At 38.0% G+C, this 18,757-nt stretch overlaps 1 protein-coding gene across 1 annotated transcript in view; it reads right to left on the minus strand.

Annotated features, from left to right (window-relative positions):
* The window catches only part of CDH10 (cadherin 10), a 68,969-nt gene extending 55,553 nt beyond the window's left edge, over positions 1-13,416 (minus strand). Inside the window, exon 1 of the mRNA XM_006773312.2 lies at positions 13,064-13,416. Within this exon, the coding sequence (XP_006773375.1) occupies positions 13,064-13,294 (231 nt within the window). The 5' untranslated portion in view covers positions 13,295-13,416. The remainder of the gene's footprint in view (positions 1-13,063) is intronic.
* Between the last annotated feature and the right edge of the window lie 5,341 nt (positions 13,417-18,757).

Below are 18,757 nucleotides of genomic sequence, written 5' to 3' on the forward strand. Positions count from 1 at the left end.
TAAGCATATCATCAACATGTAATTATTATCTATGTGGCCACTTCCATTTCTGAGTGTTTCCTTTAGATTCCTCTTTGCATTTATATAGTTAAAACTGCATTGAAATAAATGAGCTTTTTGCAGAAGCTATTGTGTTTTTCAATTGATATGCACCCTAATGTGCATCTAGATGGGGCTTGATAAGAGTTTTAAAATTTTGCCCATTCATCATCTACTTTTGATTTCCAAAATTATTTCCTTTAAAAATATGGAAACTAAGACTGATAGATTAGGTCAGTCGTCAGCAAACCGCGGCTCGCGAGCCACATGCGGCTCTTTGGCCCCTTGAGTGTGGCTCTTCCACAAAATACATGTGCGGACGTGCACATACGGTGCGATTGAAACTTCGTGGCCCATGCACAGAAGGTGGTTTTCTGAAAGGAGAGAGACAAAATAAGTACACAAGACGAATGTGGATGGGAGAGTTGGAAGGGGTCAACCTCAGCGAACGTACCTCAATCAGATTGAGGATATTTTTAGCAAGGCCAGCTTAGGAGTACCCTAATTAAGTTAATAATAATGTACCTACCTATATAGTTTAGGTTTAAAAAATTTGGCTCTCAAAAGAAATTTCAATAGTTGTAGTGTTGATATTTGGCTCTGTTGACTAATGAGTTTGCCGACCACTGGATTAGATCCTAGTTTCAAAGAATTTGGCTGCTAAATTGAAACCTCAGGGTTCTTTATAAATGATTGTCAGCATCTTAAGAGTAAAGGAATTTCAGGTTGAAATGTATTCCTGGTAGATTTATGCATTCAATAAGAGTACTACCGACAAAAATAAAATGTAATAAAGAAAAGTTGTGCCTTCTCTGTGATGCTTTACATCTATTTACTAATATGCTAGAATACTATAGTGAAATAATTCAAGTTTTCTGATAATATAGTACTAAATTTGAATTCTAGCTGTATAATAATTTAAGAGCTATGTAACTCGATATAATAGCTAGCTTCTCTAAGCTTTAGTTTCCTTTTGGCAAAGTAGGAATAGCAATCTTTGTATTGCAATATTGTTGTGTAAATTACAGCATATATATTGCCTAGCAATAACTGGCATACACTATACCCTCAACTAATTTACTTTTATTACTTAACATTTAAAAGGATTATATATATTCCACTTTTATTTAGTGCTAATATTATGTTTACATATATCAGTAGTAGAAATAATATAAATGACATAAGACTTATGGAATTTGAAAATAGACATTTCAGGGGGCTAACATACATTTCTTACTATACATTAGTTACTTCAGAAATATGTGCTTGGTACAGATTTGCATTTGATCAAAATGGATCACAGACCTAAATATAAAATGCAAAACTAAAACCTCATGGAAGATAGCATAGGAAATAAACCTAGAGTAAACCTTGGGTATGCAAATTGCATTTTAGATACAAAATCACAGGCATAATCCATGAAAGAAAGAATTGATAAACTAGACTTGATTAAAATCACAAAACAATATGTAATTATATACGTGTTTTCCGATGGTCTTAGGCGACCCCTGTGAAAGGGTCGTTCAACCCCCAAAGGGGTCGCAACCCACAGGTTGAGAACCGCCACTCTATATCATTCGTCATCAGGAAAATTCAAATTAAAATAACTATGAGTTACCACCACCCACCTATTCAAATTCCCCAAATCCAGAACATGGACAACACTCTTGCTGGCAAAAATGTGGAACAATAAGAACTCTCATTCACTGCTAGTGGAAATGCAAATAGTGCAGTCACTTGAAAGACATTTTGGGGATTTCTTAGAAAATTAAACATACTTTTACCAATTCTGCTCCTTGGAACTTACCCAAAGGAGTTGAAAGCACTTGTGTCCACACAGTATCCTACACTTGGGTGTTTATAGCAGCTGTATTACAGAGGTGGGCAAATGAGTTTTACAGGTGTGTGTATGTGAAACAGTTTGTTCTTGTATTATTGTTTATTAATTATTATATTATTTATCTGTATTACGATTATAAAGCTATTTTTGCCCACCCCTGTATAATTGTTAAAGCTTGGAAGCAAATAAGATGTCCTTCCATAGGTGAATGTATAAATAAATGGTGCACTCGGCCAATAAAATATTATTTTTTGCTAAGAAAAATGAACCAGGAAGCCATGAAATAGTCTTAAATACATATCACCAAGTGAAAGAAGCCAATCTGAAAAAGGCTACAGAATATTCTATTCTAACTATGTAACACTTTGGAAAAGGCAAAGCTATTGGGAAATGTAAAAAGACTGTGATAGGCAGGGATTGGGGGTTGGAAGGAAGAGATTAATAGGTGGACCACAAAGGATTTCAGGGCAGTGAAAACACTCTGTAGATAACATAATGATGGGTACCTATCAGTATACCTTTGTTTGAAACTATAGACTATATAATACCAATGTTAACCCTAATGTAAGCATGGACTCTGAGTGATTATAATGTATCAGTGTAGGTTCATGAGTTCTAACAATTTTACCATGTTATTCAGTGATGTTGATAATATACATGCCCCAGAGTAGGGAGTATGCAGGAAATACCTTTACCTTTCCTTCAATATTACTGTGAAACTAAAACTGCTTTAAAAAATAAAGTCTTAAATCAAATAAGCAAATAAACAAGCAATAAATAATTCTATGAGAAAATTATGAAGATGAAGTTCAGTGGGAAGAGATAAAAAAGACAATACTATCTATACTTCTAGCAGTGTTACAGAGAGTTTACTCTGAACTTAATTTGAGGTTAATTGGTGACCACATTCAAACAATCCATCAGTACTAACCTTATTGCACTCTTCTTTTCCTTTATCTCACTCGGTGTAATTTATATTATAAAGAAGCCAAGGGACAATGACTATAGTAATTAATTAAAAACCAGGATTCAGAACTTTAGGGAAGGCCAGGGTCATAAATCTGTTCCTACTGTGTACCATGTATAGGAATTTAAAATGCACCAGCCAAAATAAACAAGCAAACGTTGGCTCTTATTGTTGACCAATAGAATCAAAGTCTTTTTGAGTAGGGCAGCTAAATGGTTGTTATTTTTGTTTCTAATTTGGTAGATGCATATAATGAAATACTATGTAACAGTTAAATTCAACACTATAGTGTAGAAATAATATTATAAATCTTCAAACTGCATATGGTATTAATAAGAAAAAAAGATAAATGGAATTACTTTAGCAAAATACCATTCATGAGTTTAAGTATATATACTATCTAATAAAGAGGGAACATGCTAATTGACCCTCATGCTATAGCAAAGATGGCAGCACCCACAGCCAATAAGGAGGGAATATGCTAATTGACTACCATGCCCTCAAAGATAGCGGTGCCCACAGCCACAAGATGGTGGCGCCCAGTCCCTGCTGCCCCACTGGGGCGGCAGGCATGCGGCAAGGCTCTTCATGCCTGCCTCCAGAGACCCCCAGTCCCCTCAGCCACCCAGCCACCCAGAGCCGCCCGAGGCGCAGGTAAACAGGGCTGGGCAAGGCTTGTGCTCCTGTCAGCAGCAGCAGCAGAGGTGTGATGGGGCATCCCCTTCCCCTGATCACTAGGTCGCCTTCTGTCCCTGGGGGCTCCTAGACTGTAAGAGGGGGCAGGTCGGGCTGAGGAGCCCCCCTCCAGTGCATGAATTTTCATGCACCGGGCCTCTAGTAATTACATAACTATATTCAAAATTTTATAAGAAAACACACTTTATGTAAATAATACCTCAATAATTTAAAAATACTTTTCTTAAGAGATTTATAGGGAAAGGTTAAATAAGTCAAGTGAATCTTTCTTTTTTTCTGTGTCATGCTTTTATTGTTTATCTTTTTATTTTATTAGCTATGTCAGTATAGAAGTATTAAATGTAAAGAAAGTAAAGGTGTTGCAAATTTAATCTCACCTGCTGCTCTGTTTATAGGTGTGTTGAAACCAGAAACCCAAGAGATTAAGTGATTTGCGCATCATCATAATGATGATTACGGCAGATCATGGGATTCAACACATCTCCTAACATACTCTTCAGTGAAAAAAATCTACAAGAGTCTTAGCATTAATTTTTATTTTTATTATAAACTACTGCAAACATTATTTGTCACTTAGTCTACACTAGAGGCCCGGTGCATGAAATTTGTGCACAGATAGGGTCCCTAGGCCTGGCCGGCGATCAGGGCCAATAGGGGCCTTCTGGCTGCCGGCTGGGGCCTCCCTTCCCTGACTGATGGCTGTCAGCTGGGGCCTCCCTTCTTCTACTGGTGGTCGAACTCCCGCAGAGGGACTTTGCATATTAGCCATATATATGTATGTATAGATAATTTGTGGTTAATATCATATATGGTGTAGAAAGACATAATGATTTCTCTGCAAGGTCAAAACAAAAGTTCCCATTCTCATTATTTCCATTTAAAATAATACTGAAGATTCTAATTGTTGCAATTATTAAACGAAAATATAATCACAGGTATACTAATTTAAAGGGCAAAATAAGCTCTTTTAAACAATGTAAACACAAACTTATAAAAAATTGAAACAACTTAACCATTTGAGAGTAAGTTGTCACCTTGATGAACTACCATTCCTGAGTTCATTAGCCTGTATTTCCTACCAACAAGTGGATTGTTTTACATAATCTCAAATCATCTATCAAAATTATTAATGTATTATTGATATTATGATATAATTCTTAGGCTCCATTTAAATTTCACCAATTTTTCCAATAATAGTCTATGTAGTAAAAGTATCCAGACAAATCATATGTTGCATTTAGGCATTAGTTCATTTGAGTATCTTTGTGGTTATAACAGTTAGTCTTTCCTTAACCTGATGTTTTAAATAAATTCAAAAATTACAGATGAGTAGTTTTGTGCTATGTTTGCCTTCATGGTGCATTTCTAGTTTTAGTTTTTATTATAAGCAACTTTAAAATACTTTTTTTTTTAAATTAGGCTTGTTATAAAATAAAAATATGTAAAATAAAAATCATACAGTAAAATATTCATGTATTGAATTGTGTTACCTCCATAAAGCAATATTGGACAAATAAGAGAATGTAATCTTAATTTGCATTTCAAAATCATTCAAAATAAAATAATTTAAAACAAACATTCTCATTTAAAAATGTGGCTCTGTGATTGAGCGTTGACCTATAAACCAGGAGGTCACAGTTTGATTCCAGTCAGAGCATATGCCCTGGTTGTGGGCTCCATCACCATTAGGATGTCTAGTATCAACAAAACAAAACAAAACCTCCCCCCGCCCCCCCGCAAAAAAAAAAAAAGTGTTGGCAAGGATGTGGAGAACTCAGAACCCTTTTGTATTGCTGGTGAAATATAAAATGGTTCAGTCACTCTGAAAACAGTATGGTGGTTCCTCAAAAGAATAAATATGGAATTATTATAACACAGAAATTCCATATATGGATTGAAAGCTAGGACTTGAACAAGCCTTTGTACAACAATGGCCACAGAGCAATTATTTACAATAGCCAAAAAGTAATCATAAAACAAATGTCCATTGACAGATGAATGCATAAACAAAATATTAGTAATAGCATACATGTACCATACAGTATTATTCAGCCTTAAATGGGAATAGATTTCTGATATATACTGCAACATGAATGAACTTTTAAAAGATTATGTTAAGTTAAATAAGCCAGAGCAAAAAGAAACAACTATTATGTGTTTTCACCAATATAAAATACCTAGAATGGGCAAATTCTTAGAGGCAGAAAATAGAATGGTAATTTCTAGGAGCTCGGGAGAGGAAGTTTTTGCTCTGTGGTACAGTTTCAGTTTGGGATGAAAATGCTCTAGAGATGATGTTACTGGTTGCACCATAAAATCCATGTACTTAATGCCATTGAGTATACACTGAAAAATAGTTAAATTGGTAAATTTTATGTTTAATATATATAATTACAATAATGAAAAAATAATTTTAGGAACTTCATTAGCATACTAATTTACACATATATGATGTGAAAGCCTTTTATACATATGCTAAAATAAATGCAATAAATGCATGCCTCTAGAGACCCAATGAGATATTTTAAAAATAATTTTTAGTCAATAGATTTCCCTCAGAACCATTAACGTAATTTCTAAAATAACTTGTGCAAATTTATGTTATTTCAAATATTTTCATATGTTTTCTTAATTTAAGTAGTTCAATTTTTACAAACTTTTAGTAGACGTGGTAAATTTATTTCAAATATATAAAATATATATCTATTTTTTTGAATTGTTACATTTTTCTGGTGAGATACTATTGTCTAGGTGTGTGTCTGTTTGAGCAAGTGTGTTTTCCTTGAGATTTATTTTTTTCCAAAATGTTATAATTTTTCTACTCAATTGGTAATTGTTATTTTCTTAGAGATATTATTTTTGTAAGAACTTTTTCAGATGACTTTAAAAGTGATCAAATATTTCTATTCAATCTTGTTTGAAATGAAAACAATCAGGTTAACATAAATATCTGTGGTTTGTGTATAGAATTACCACCAGTTTGGCCTGGAATGTTGCTCCAGCAGAGTGAAATCCCCTCCATGGATTGCCTCAACTTCCGGAGCTGCCTCACTCCAGGTCAGCAATTCTGAGGGAAACCCATATCAGAAATCTGATGGAGCTAAAGGTGTAAGGGTCTAGCCCAGTGGTCGGCAAACGTGGCTCGCAAGCCACATGGGGCTCTTTGGCCCTGAGTGTGGCTCTTCCACAAAAATACCACATGCAGGCGCGCACGTACAGTGCGATTGAAACTTCGTGGCCCATGTGCAGAAGTCGGTATTTTGTGGAAGAGCCACACTCAAGGGGCCAAAGAGCCGCATGTGGCTTGCGAGCCACAGTTTACCGACCACTGGTATAGACAATGGGAAAAGTTTTAAGCTAGCTTTTTAACAGGAGGCAAAATCTAAAAGAAAGAGCTTCAATTAAATTAAGAAGAGATTGATTAATATTAAAAAGCCACAGAGATCAGCCATCATAAAATGCCTCAAAGAAAAAATATAAATTAGAAAACTGTGACAGGAAAATAAATTAATTTAAGTCTCAGGTCAAAAAACATTATTATTCAGTTTTGAGTCAGTATAAGAATAATAAAATAGTTAAAAATTCCATGAGAACTGTAGTTGAGATAGAAGGGGGATAGATTACAAAATTGTATTGAGTATTTACATACAATATGCCAGAAAACATACTTATGTATCCATAAAATATTATATTAAATTTCAGCAATATATTCATGAAAGAAATGCTAATTTACAGTGGTAAGTTGGCAACTTATTAACAACTAGCTGTCCAGTGGCAGGATTCCTAATTTGTGTGTCTGCCAATTCCTGTGGTGTAACTATTACACCATACTCAATTTTAAAACTGTCACCATGGGATCAACTGGCATGAAAACAGCATGAAAAACTAATAATGAACTTTATAAGCCCAGCAGGCTATAGTATACCAATACTGCCATATCTAGTTTAAAAATAAAGATTAATAAAAATCCTAAATACAGGAAAGGGTAGACTCAAATTTATGTTTTTCAAAAACTCAGACTTTTACTAAGCCAGTTCTGAAAACAAAACAAGAAGGTGTCTGCATGGCTATTGCAAATGTTATCCTAAGGCTCTGGTTTGGCCAGCTGACAACATTTATTTGGAGCTTAGAAGGATCTAAGAAACCCAATGGCAGAGCTAGAGGAATGAAGTCCACCATCCTGTGGACATCCAGAAAAGAGCCTTACAACGTTGAAACTTGTCTTTCAACTCTCAGTTTAAAAATAACAACATACGTATAGTGCAGGTATCCTTCTTCCTATTTTTCAAAACAAAGGATATTAGGAGATCAAGAAAGAAAAACAACAGCCCAGTTTTAGAAAAAAAAACACACCAAGTGATGACTTAAGGCTCCCTGTATGCAGTGAATTTTAAAAGACCAGGAGGAAAATACACTAAGAGAGGATATCTGGAGTTGAGGATCTAAAAAAAAAAAAGTTGGCTGAGTTCAATGTGACAAAATACTTGGTATTACATAGAAAGAAAAAAATCAACACCATCTTATTTAGAAAAATGGAAATGGTTACATGGGCTGGTGGCAGAGGTAAAGAGCAACGGTTTTAGGACACACATGGCAGGGTAAAATGAGTCACACAGAAGAGTCATATTTGCAGGAAGCTATGTTGGCATGAGACTACAAGAGATGAGAAATCTACATTTTGAACTGTCCTAGAGCTTCTAATTTGAGTCAGCCACAAAGAATTAAAATCAAAGCTCTTGCCTGTATTCACACTATATTCACATCTAGATCACAACACATTCACACATAGAGTGGGTTCTTGTCTTCCACTCTTCTCTCTCCTTTACGTATTGCCTGGACAGGAAAAAACTGACTCAGACAAAACTTGTATTCAATGAGCAGATAAATAGGTGCAATCATACACTCAACATATTCACATTAAAAATATATATGAAAACACTTTGATTTAATAGATGAGAAATGAAGGCAAGGAGAAGATACTTGATTTAACGACTGAGAGAAAATTATTGGCAGAAATAAGGTCTTCTGATTAGTAGTTATATTATTTTTCTAACTTTCCCTCTGCTTTAACCGAATGAGAAGTAAGGTGTTTTAATTTTCCTTTGCTTTAACATCTTAAGCAGAAATTGGTTTTTATCTGATAAACTAGAGGCCTGGTGCACAAAAATCTGTGCACTCAAGGGGGTCACTCAGCCAGGCCTGTGACCTTTCGCAGTCTGGGACCACTTGGCAGATGTTCACCTGCTGGCTTAGGCATGCTCCCCAGGGGATTGGACTTAAGCTGGCAATCAGACATCTCTCTGGCAGCCCGGGAGCCCTCAGGAGATGTCCACTTGCCAGCAGGGAGCAGGCCTAAGCTGCAGTCGGACATCCTTAGTGCTGCTGAGGAGGCGGGAGAGGCTCCCGCCACCACCACCACCACGAGGGAGAAGCTCCTGTATTGAGCATCTGCCCCCTGGTGGTCAGTGCTCATCATAGAGACTGGTTGTTCCACTGTTTGGTTGGTTTGCATATTAGGGTTTTATTATATAGGATTTTTAGTTGTCACCCGAGGATATTTTTCCATTGACTTTTAGGAATAGTGGAAGAGAGAGGGAAAGGCAGAGAGAAATATTGATGTGAGAGAAGCACATCGATTGGTTGCTTCCTGCCTGAGCCCCAACCAGGGCCCGGGCTGGGGAGGAGCCTGAAACCAAGGTACATGCCCTTGACTGGCATCAAACCCAGGACCCTTCAGTCCGCAGGCTGATGCTCTATCCACTGAACCAAACCAGCTAGGGCCCCAGCCTGTATTCTTGCTGCCCCCTGTCACGCTGATCCTGATGCCGGGAGGCCTCGCGGCTCCGCTGATCCCGGTGCTGGGAGGCATATTACCCTTTTATTATATAGAATAGAGGCCTGGTGCACAGGTGGGGGCCGACTGGTTTGCCCTGAAGGGTGTCCTGGATCAGGGTGGGGGTCCTGCTAGGGTGCCTGGCCAGCCTGGGTGAGGGGCTGATGGCTGTTTTCAGTCTGGCCAAGCCCCCCCAGCAGGGACCCTCACCCCATGGGGGTGTGGTCATCCTGGGTGAGGAGCTGAAGGCCATTTTCAGGCTGCCCACAGCCCCCTCAGGGTGGGGGAGTCCCAATGGGGTGCCAGGCCAGCCTGGGTAAGGGGCTAATGGCCATTTCTAGGCTGGCCACAGCCCCTTCAGGGTCGGGGTCCCCGCTGGGGTGCCTGGCTAGCCTGGGTGAGGGGCTGAGGGCTGTTTTCAGGCTTGCCACCCCCTTTAGGGTAGAGGGTCCTGCTGGGGTTCCTGGCCAGTCTGGGTGAGGGTCTGATGGCTGTTTTCAGGCTGGCCAAGCCCCGCAGCAGGGACCCTCACCCCAAGAGGGAGTGGCCAGCCTTGGTGAGTGGCTGATGGCTGTTTGCCGGCTAGCCAAGCCCCCCAGCGGGGACCCTCACCCCATGAGGGTGTGGCCATCCTGGGTGAGGGCCTGATGGCTATTTTCAGGCTGGCCATGGCCCTCAGCCACCGAAGCTCCCAGTGGAGGCTGGCTGGAAGCAGGTATCTGGAATTTATTTAGCTTCTATAATTGAAACTTTGTTGCCTTGAGCAGAGGCTACAGCCGGCCAGGGCACGTGGGAAGCTTGGTTTCCTCCATCACTGGGGCAACCAAGCCTCCTGCTTGCTCCAGCTCCATGGCTGCCAGCCACCATCCTGGTTGGGTTAATTTGCATATAATCGCTCTGATTGGGTGGAGGGCATGGCTTGGGGCATAGCGAAGGTTCGGTCAATATGCATGTTTCTCTTTTTATTAGATTAGATTATATGCCATTCATTCTTTATAGCAGTGGTTCTCAACCTTCTGGCGCTTTAAATAGTTCCTCATGTTATGACCCAACCATAAAATTATTTTTGTTGCTACTTCGTAACTGTAATGTTGCTACTGTTTTGAATCATAATGTAATCTGATATGCAGGATGGTCTTAGGCGACCCCTGTGAAATGGCCGTTCGACCACCAAAGGGGTCACGACCCACATGTTGAGAACCCCTGCTTTATAGGATTAGATTGGCTAATTTTTTGGCTAATTCTTATTTTTTCCTCTCTTCATTCATATGCTTTTTAGTATTTTTCTTACTCCACCAGTGTAATTCTCTCCACTGTCCCTATTCTGAGCTCAATATACATTTCTCACTACAATGTGTGTCTATCACCATCTTCCTATGTCTAGTAATGGGGGCACATATTACTCCTATGTCTAAACTAATCTGAATGGAGGATGAATGTAATAAGTTCATTAGAAGTGATGTTGGAAAGAATATCTGGGGAACTTTTAATTTTTTATACTTCATGAAGAAAATATGTCTTAGCCTCAACTTATTACAACATGTTTATTGAAATAATCTACATTGCATATTGCCTTTTGGCTTATATAAATTTATGTTTACATCTAAAATAAAATTTTAATTGTGTAAGTTATTAATGCTATATAAATAATTAATAAGTAGTTAATATATGTATATATTACAGTATAGATAAGAAAATTTTTAAATAGCTATTTCAAAGGTCATGACATAAAAGACAAAAGGGATTAAAAATGACACTATGTACATTAGAGGCAAACTCAGAGCTACAACATCTAATATTTCTGTTAATCTAGTAGTTCTGCATATACGGTATAGAAAAGAACTGGCAAACACATTTTATGAATTCCTTAGCTCTGTTGTCATTAAAGAGTGTTCTGATTTGCTTTTATAAAGCAGAGTACAGAAGATATCAAAATGGAAAAATCTGAAGTGTACACCAGCTTTAATTGCACATAGTGATGTAAAATTCTAGATTAGTTTTCCCTACCAAGAGCCAAGTGGTATCAGATGACTCTGGGAATTTAATTCAATAGAAACCAGGTCAATTCAATCAATTAGTAATAAGCTTTACTATAACAGCTGGAAACAAAGCAATAGAAAGTTCTTGATTCCATTGTGTTCATATTCTTTGGGGAGAGAATAAATAAAACTACATATGAAGGAGCTTGAATATCATGAAAGTGCATAAGATAAGGATAATTCAATTTATCAACATTTATTAAATCCTCATTAAGGACTAGATGAAGAAAAATAGATGTGAATAAGCAAATAACTGCTATGCCTAGAAAGAATCAAAGAAAACTATTTATAGTTTATATGGTTCAGGTTTCTATTATATTTTAATGTCATTAGTTTCATAAACTAAAACTTGCCTATTGCAGCAATCCTAAACTTTACCTTAGCCCTCTGAGCTGGGCATTCAACCAGATGAAGACTGTGAGAAGTCACTTCTATATGATTTCTGGTAATATTGCTTAGGTTGCTGTTTCTTTTATTCCTCCTAACACTCAATATGACACTTAACCTTTAATATCATCATTCTCATATTGCCGGACACTTAAAAAAAGACTAAAATAATTAAAACATGAAATAAATGTATCAAAATGTTTTAAAACCAATGAACATGTATTCTCTAAAAATAGTTTTTCTTACTATAAAACTTTTAACACACTTTTAATTATTTGAATGAAGTTATTAATGTTTGGGTTAATGCAAAAGTCACCAACACATGTATCTATCATAATTTTATAGTGTTCACTTGTGATGTATTAACATGTGATTATATCTGTTTTCCTTTTGTGGGTGTATTTAACTGCTTATTTTTTCTTAGACATATTTTCATAGACTGTCCATAAAAATAATAACCCTATTAAAGTGAATTCTTTCTGAATACATTATCTAACTTTGATTAGATTTAGATAGTTCCAAGAAAAAGATGGGAAATTAATACAATCTAGTGTATAAAAGCAGTTATTATTGCAGTGCTTGTATGTCACATTTCTCATTCCATTCCCAACCACATCTAATTTTCCTTGCTAACTTTTTTAATTAAACAGAATGACAATTCATTTTTGTCTACAACATATTGCAATAACTAAACTAGTATTGCCCCTTCTTATTTATTTTCATTTATAGAATTGTATCTATTTTGAGACTTAAGAAAAATAAATAGCACATATCTGAAATAAGTTTTCTTATAAATATGACATTTTCTGGCCTTAGGTTATATTTTTAATGGCAGTTGCTTTCTCATTCTGTAGAATGTTAATCAACTTTTAAACATGTCCTTTCTTCCTTACTGAATTCAACAGGAATACAAGCTATATATGTTTTATATTATTTATATGCACTGTCATTTTAATGACTATACTGGCACAGTTTTGTCACTACTATTGATTTCTGGCTACGAATTCTAAAATTGCAATTTTTAGTACTGCTTTAATCCATATTAGTGGACAGATTTCTAGGAAATGAATTCCTTTATCATGTTATATTCATTCCTTCCATAGTATTTTAAATTACAATTTATATCCTATAAACTAATTTTGCTTTACAAATATTTAGAGAACCAAATTTATAAGAATGATACTCTCGATGACCTTCAAATTTTCTTTAATAAGACACATAAGGAAAGAATGTAAATATTTGAGATTTCAATAAAAACTTACCTTTCCCACATATTGATAATCAGATCCTGTATATTCTTCCAGTAAGAAAAACTGATTCCACATCCAACCACGCTTTTGACGGTGCAGAATTTTGCCATCACTTCTAGGTATGCGTGTACCTAAAATTCGTTGCTGAGGCACAGGAGTCCTTCTGAACGTTATCTCTGGAGAGCAGAAGTGTGGCAAGCATACCCAGAGGAGAAACAGTAGCAAAAATCGATCTATTGTCATAGTTCACTTCTTGAAAATTCCCAGCGTGGATGAAGAAAAAGCAGTCTTACTTTATTGGGTTGAATTTTACTGTGTTTCAACTGGTTTCCAACATTTCCCCAATGTTTTGTACATGTTTCCAAAAGCTTCAAATAAACAAACAAACAAAAAAGTCAGTTGACAATATTATGAATGTTACCTGTCAGTTTAAACTTAATGTGACAAAGATTAATGGATAATAGCAACCAAAACATTTATTTCCCTTTTTTGCATAAAAGAATGATTAATTTGAGAAACATTGCTTGTCTAGTAACATGTCTACAATTTAAGAAAATAAAATAGGAAGTGATTTCTTTCAAACACATTCTAAAGATGGGACACATTAAGCTTTTATGGCTTTTTCTGTTTTGGCACTTTAACTGTTTTCAGGAATTATAATCTCTATATAGAGTAGAGATGTAGTTAATTTTGCATGTCAATATTTCCAGAGTAATTTAACATAAATTAAAACATTAAAAACAAAATGGTGATATAAATAAACTATAGAAAACATGCAACTGTTCTGAATGCAATGGTATGTAAATGGTTTTTAAACAGCATCACCCTTTCTTCTAATTTAATCCTGCTCAAATGTTAAAGTAAGGTTAAAAACCAAAACAAAAACAGAGTAGGAGTGCCTTCGGCTGAAGACCTCTCCTCTGCTCCCCATAGATTGGTCTGTGGAACACCTAGCGTTAACTAAAATAGAAAAAGAAATCACTACTACAGCAAATCAGTTTGTAACATAATGACCACTATTGTCTGGAAGAATTTAATCATGTTGCTATGTTTGGAAAGCTTGTCCACTTCTAATCTCACCCACTGCCACTCTGCAGGTCTCCAACTCCATGATGCCCCTGACTGCTCTCCACCTCCCTTCCTGCATTTATTTTCTCAACTAAAAATTCCAGTACTCCTGTTACAATGTCAGTCCAGCCATGTCACATCTCTGCACAAAATACTCCAATGGCTTTTCATCTCACTTTGATCGAAACCCAACATCTGACAAGGACCTAGAATTCTGTACTTTATTTCATGACATCTGGTCACTTCTCTGACCTCATGTTCTACTCTAATCCCCTGCACTAGTTGCCAATTTGGCCTTTCCGGCCACAATGTTCTTTTCACTTCACCTTGCAACTCATATCATATGCTGCTCTCCTTAACCAGGACCTTTCCTCTTGTTCCCTCTGCCTAGAATGCTTTTTTTCTGTAGATATCAACTTCAGTAGAACAATTGTTTTCTGAAGAAATTTCTTAAACCACCACTAACATGTCATATATACCAATGTATTACCTGTGCTTTAACTTATTATGTATATACTAGAAGCCCAGTGCACAAGAATTTGTGCACTGGCAGGGGGTTGGGTCCCTCAGCCCAACCTGTGCCCTCTCACAGTCTGGGACCCCTAGGGAGATAACCATCTGCTGGCTTAGGCCCGCTCCCCTGGTGGCAGATGGCACGCTGATCCCACGGTGCCTGCCCCGCCTCCCCCGGTTGCAGATGGCAGGCCCAGATCTCGCGCTAGGTCGGGCGGCGGCCCGGATCATGCTGCCTTCCACTCCACCCTCCCCGCCCTGCACACAGCAGGCCCAGATCCCGTGCTGGGGCAAGCGGTGGCTGGGGATCGCACTGCTGCCCGCTCCCTCCCACCCCCGCCCCTGGCTGCACACGGCAGGCCTGGATCCCGCGCTGGGGCAGGCGGTGGCTCGGGATCTCCTTGCTGTCTGCCCCACCCTGCACACAGCAGGCCCGGATCCCACGCTGGGTCAGGCAGCGCTTGGGGATCGCGCTGCTGCCCACTCCCCGCCCTGGGCTGCACATTGCAGGCCAGGATCCCACCCTGGGGCGGGCAGCGGCTCGGGATCGCACTGCCGCCAGCCCTGGGCAGGGCCGCACAGTGGGATCCGTCTGCAGTATGCAAATTTAATGGCCATCTTTGTTGCATTAATCTGCACACATTTTTTGATTGGCTGATGTGCGTAGCGAAGGTATGGTCAATTAGCATCTTTGTCTTTTATTAGTGTAGATACTGTCTTCCTGCTATAACCAAAGGAAGGAAGGGAATTGACTCTTTTCTTTGATACTCTTTTCACTGTGCCTAGAACAGAATATTTTGTCTAGTACATTATCAATAAATTGAATGAATGAATGAATTATAAGTTGATTCAAACATCCAAGTACTATACTTCCCCTATGTAGTTATGTCTCAACATTTATGACTTGAAATACATATTTAAAAATTCTAATTATTTAATTATATTCTTCATTCATCTTATTATTTGAATATTACTTTTTATTTTAAAATTTTCAATTTGTTGGTTTGTTTTCTGTTTGTCATGAATTCTATTTCAGGATAGAATAAAATATGCTATATAAAGTGGTTTGGGGACCAAAAGGATTGCATTCTACTTCTCTAATATAACAATGTGTTCTCAGTGTTCCAGCATTGACATTTATGCTTTGATCCACAATAATTTGTAAGCAATCTGTTTATTCTATTGTTTTATTATTAAGAAGATTTAGAGGTTAATGCAAACATGCTTAGAAATAAGATTCATGGTAAAGCAATATTTCTCTTGAGTGCATTAAAAGGCAGTGGAGCTCTCCACAGCATGTGGAGATTACAACATGACAGATGTAAACTGTATTAAAACACATCCTGCAATGCCCTACTCAGGGCATAGAAATTTTCTGATGCATAATACAGTTTTATATCACGAAGCACTGACTCTACAGAAATTCAAATTGATTGGATTCTAAGTAATAGGAACATTTACAAAAATGATGTTTGTCTTTTAACATGCCTTTTCAGGACATGTTAGATCTTATCTACACTAATAAAAGAGAAACATGGTAATTGGTGTACGACTGCTACCCTTCCCATTGGCTAATCAGCGAGATATGCAAATTAACTGACAGCCAAGATGGCGGCCGGCAGCCAGGCAGCTGGAAACTAACATGAGGCTTGCTTGCTTTAGTGACAGAGGAAGCCAAAGCTTCCCCCTCTGCCTTGGCAGCCTCTCAGCTGCTATCTAAGCAACTATGTTACAAAAATAGAAGCTAAAGTGACAAGTTGCAGTGCCCCAATTCTGCCCCACCCCCCATGGGCCCTGCTCTGTGTGTGATGGGGTAGAGCCATAATGTCCCATTGGTCCTGCCCAGAGTGTGACAGTGGCGGCGCCCCAACCCCCTGATCTGCCCTGCTCTGTGTGTGACAGGGGGCAGTGCCCCAACTCCCATATCGGCCCTACTCTGTGCAGGACAGGGGGGAGCTCCCCAACCCCCTGATCGACTGTGCTCTGTGCGTGACAGGGGGCTGTGCCCCAACTCCCCAATCGGCCCTGCTCTGAGCCTGACCAGGGGCTGCACCTAGGGATTGGGCCTGCCCTCTGCCACCGGGGAGCGGGCCTAAGCCAGCAGGTCGTTATCTCCCGAGGGGTCCCAGACTGCGAGAGGGCACAGGCCGAGCTGTGGGACCCCCCTCCCCCCCCCCGAGTGCACAAATTTTTGTGCCTCTAGTTTTCTATAAACGTATACTGTTCCCTAAGAGTTAGAGGAGAGTTTGCATAATTTATGGTAACTTCTCCTTTGTAAACTTTAAAAGTTGTTGAAGCAAAAGTCATCTTTCTTTCATCTCTTATTTTATATTTTAAAATATTTGCTAGAAACTATTATACCTGTGATCATTTCCAGTACAATTATAACATTTCTTATTATTTTAGAAGCTTAAGCCTGATATTTTGGGAATTAGTAGTTTGGAATTGTATTAATAAAAGTTGTTAGTAAATAATTGGCACTCCACATATGCATGGAATCTCTTCTCCATTATTGTTCTTGTTTCTATTATTTATAATCAAGTTCCTGAAGGCTCTATAGTGAAATACATTCTTAATACTTATTTAAGATAATCAAAATATCCTTAAAATATATTTGAAATAAATATTATTTGATAACATAATTTCAAACAATGGCAAGGTTAAATAAATGTGAAAAAAGTAAAATGTTTTTAATTTTGATTAAATTGATTTATGAAGTTTTTTTGTGTATATAATTGGGCCTAACAAGGTCAATAAGATTTTCTCATAGGTTTCCGTTTAGAAATGTTTTTGATAAGTTATTTTTTAAATTGTTGACGCTATTACAGATGTCCCCCATTTTCTACCCCTTTGCCCACCTCTACCCTGTCCCCACCCTCTCCACTTTAGCTTCACCACACTGCTGTCTATGTCTCTGGGCTATGCATATATGTCCTTTGGCTAATCTCACCTTCTTTCATCCAGCTCCCACAACCCTTCTGCTGTGCCATCTGTCAGTCTGTTCCATGTATCCATGCCTCTGGTTCTATTCTGTTAGTTTATTTTGTTCATTAGAATCCATGTATGAGTGAGATCTACATTTAGGTTTATGGTCCTTTGTGAATCAAGTTTAGCATATGTTACTATGTATGAAAAGAAAGCTCTTGTCTTACTTATGAATAACCAATTGCTTCAGCACCATTCGTTGAAAGCCTATCCTTTCTTCACTGAATTGTCGTTGTGCCTTTGTTAAAAACCAGTTGTCTACATATGCATGGGTCTATTTTCAGACTTTCTTATATCCATCTATTTGTCTATACCAGTGGTCGGCAAACCACGGCTCGTGAGCCACATGCTGCTCTTTGGCCCCTTGAGTGTGGCTCTTCCACAAAATACCACATGCGGGCGGGCACGTACAGTGCGATTAAAACTTCGTGGTCCATGTGCAGAAGTCGGTTTTCGGCCTGGGCGAGTCTATTTTGAAGAAGTGGCATTAGAAGAAGTGGGGGGTGTCGGTTGGTTGGGCAACGGGAAACATGGCGCAGGCGAGCCACGGGATGCGTAGCGTGGGGGAGGTACATTGTTTTGAGGTACATTCGCTGAGGTCGACCCCTTCCCGACCTCAGCAACTCAATCAGATTGAGGACGTTTTTAGCAAAGGCCAGTTTAGGAGTACCCTAGTTAAGTTAATAACAATGTACCTACCTATATAGTTTAAATTAAAAAAAAATGGCTCTCAAAAGAAATTTCAATCGTTGTACTGTTGATATTTGGCTCTGTCGACTAATGACTTTGCTGACCACTGATCTATACTATATCAATAGCCCACTGTTTTGATTATTATAATTTAAAATTCTTAAAATCAGTGTAAGGCCTCCAAATTTGGTCTTTCTATATATTCTTTTTTGTTTATTTTAGTTCTTTTGCATTTTCAATTTAATTTTTATAACCACCTTGCAATTTATATATAAAGGCCTGTGGGGATTTTGATTGGGAATGTATGCATTATTGAGTTCACCGTAATGGTGTATAGATTTTAGTATACAGGTCTTGTTGAACTATTTTGGATCCAGAAGAGATGGGAAGACTCAGTTTAAACTACTGCTCCCAAGATCTGGGTGGGGCTCAATATTGTGTGATTTACCT

The sequence above is a fragment of the Myotis davidii genome, unplaced genomic scaffold (assembly GCF_000327345.1).
Source record: "Myotis davidii unplaced genomic scaffold, ASM32734v1 scaffold126, whole genome shotgun sequence".
NCBI classification, from domain to species: domain Eukaryota; kingdom Metazoa; phylum Chordata; class Mammalia; order Chiroptera; family Vespertilionidae; genus Myotis; species Myotis davidii.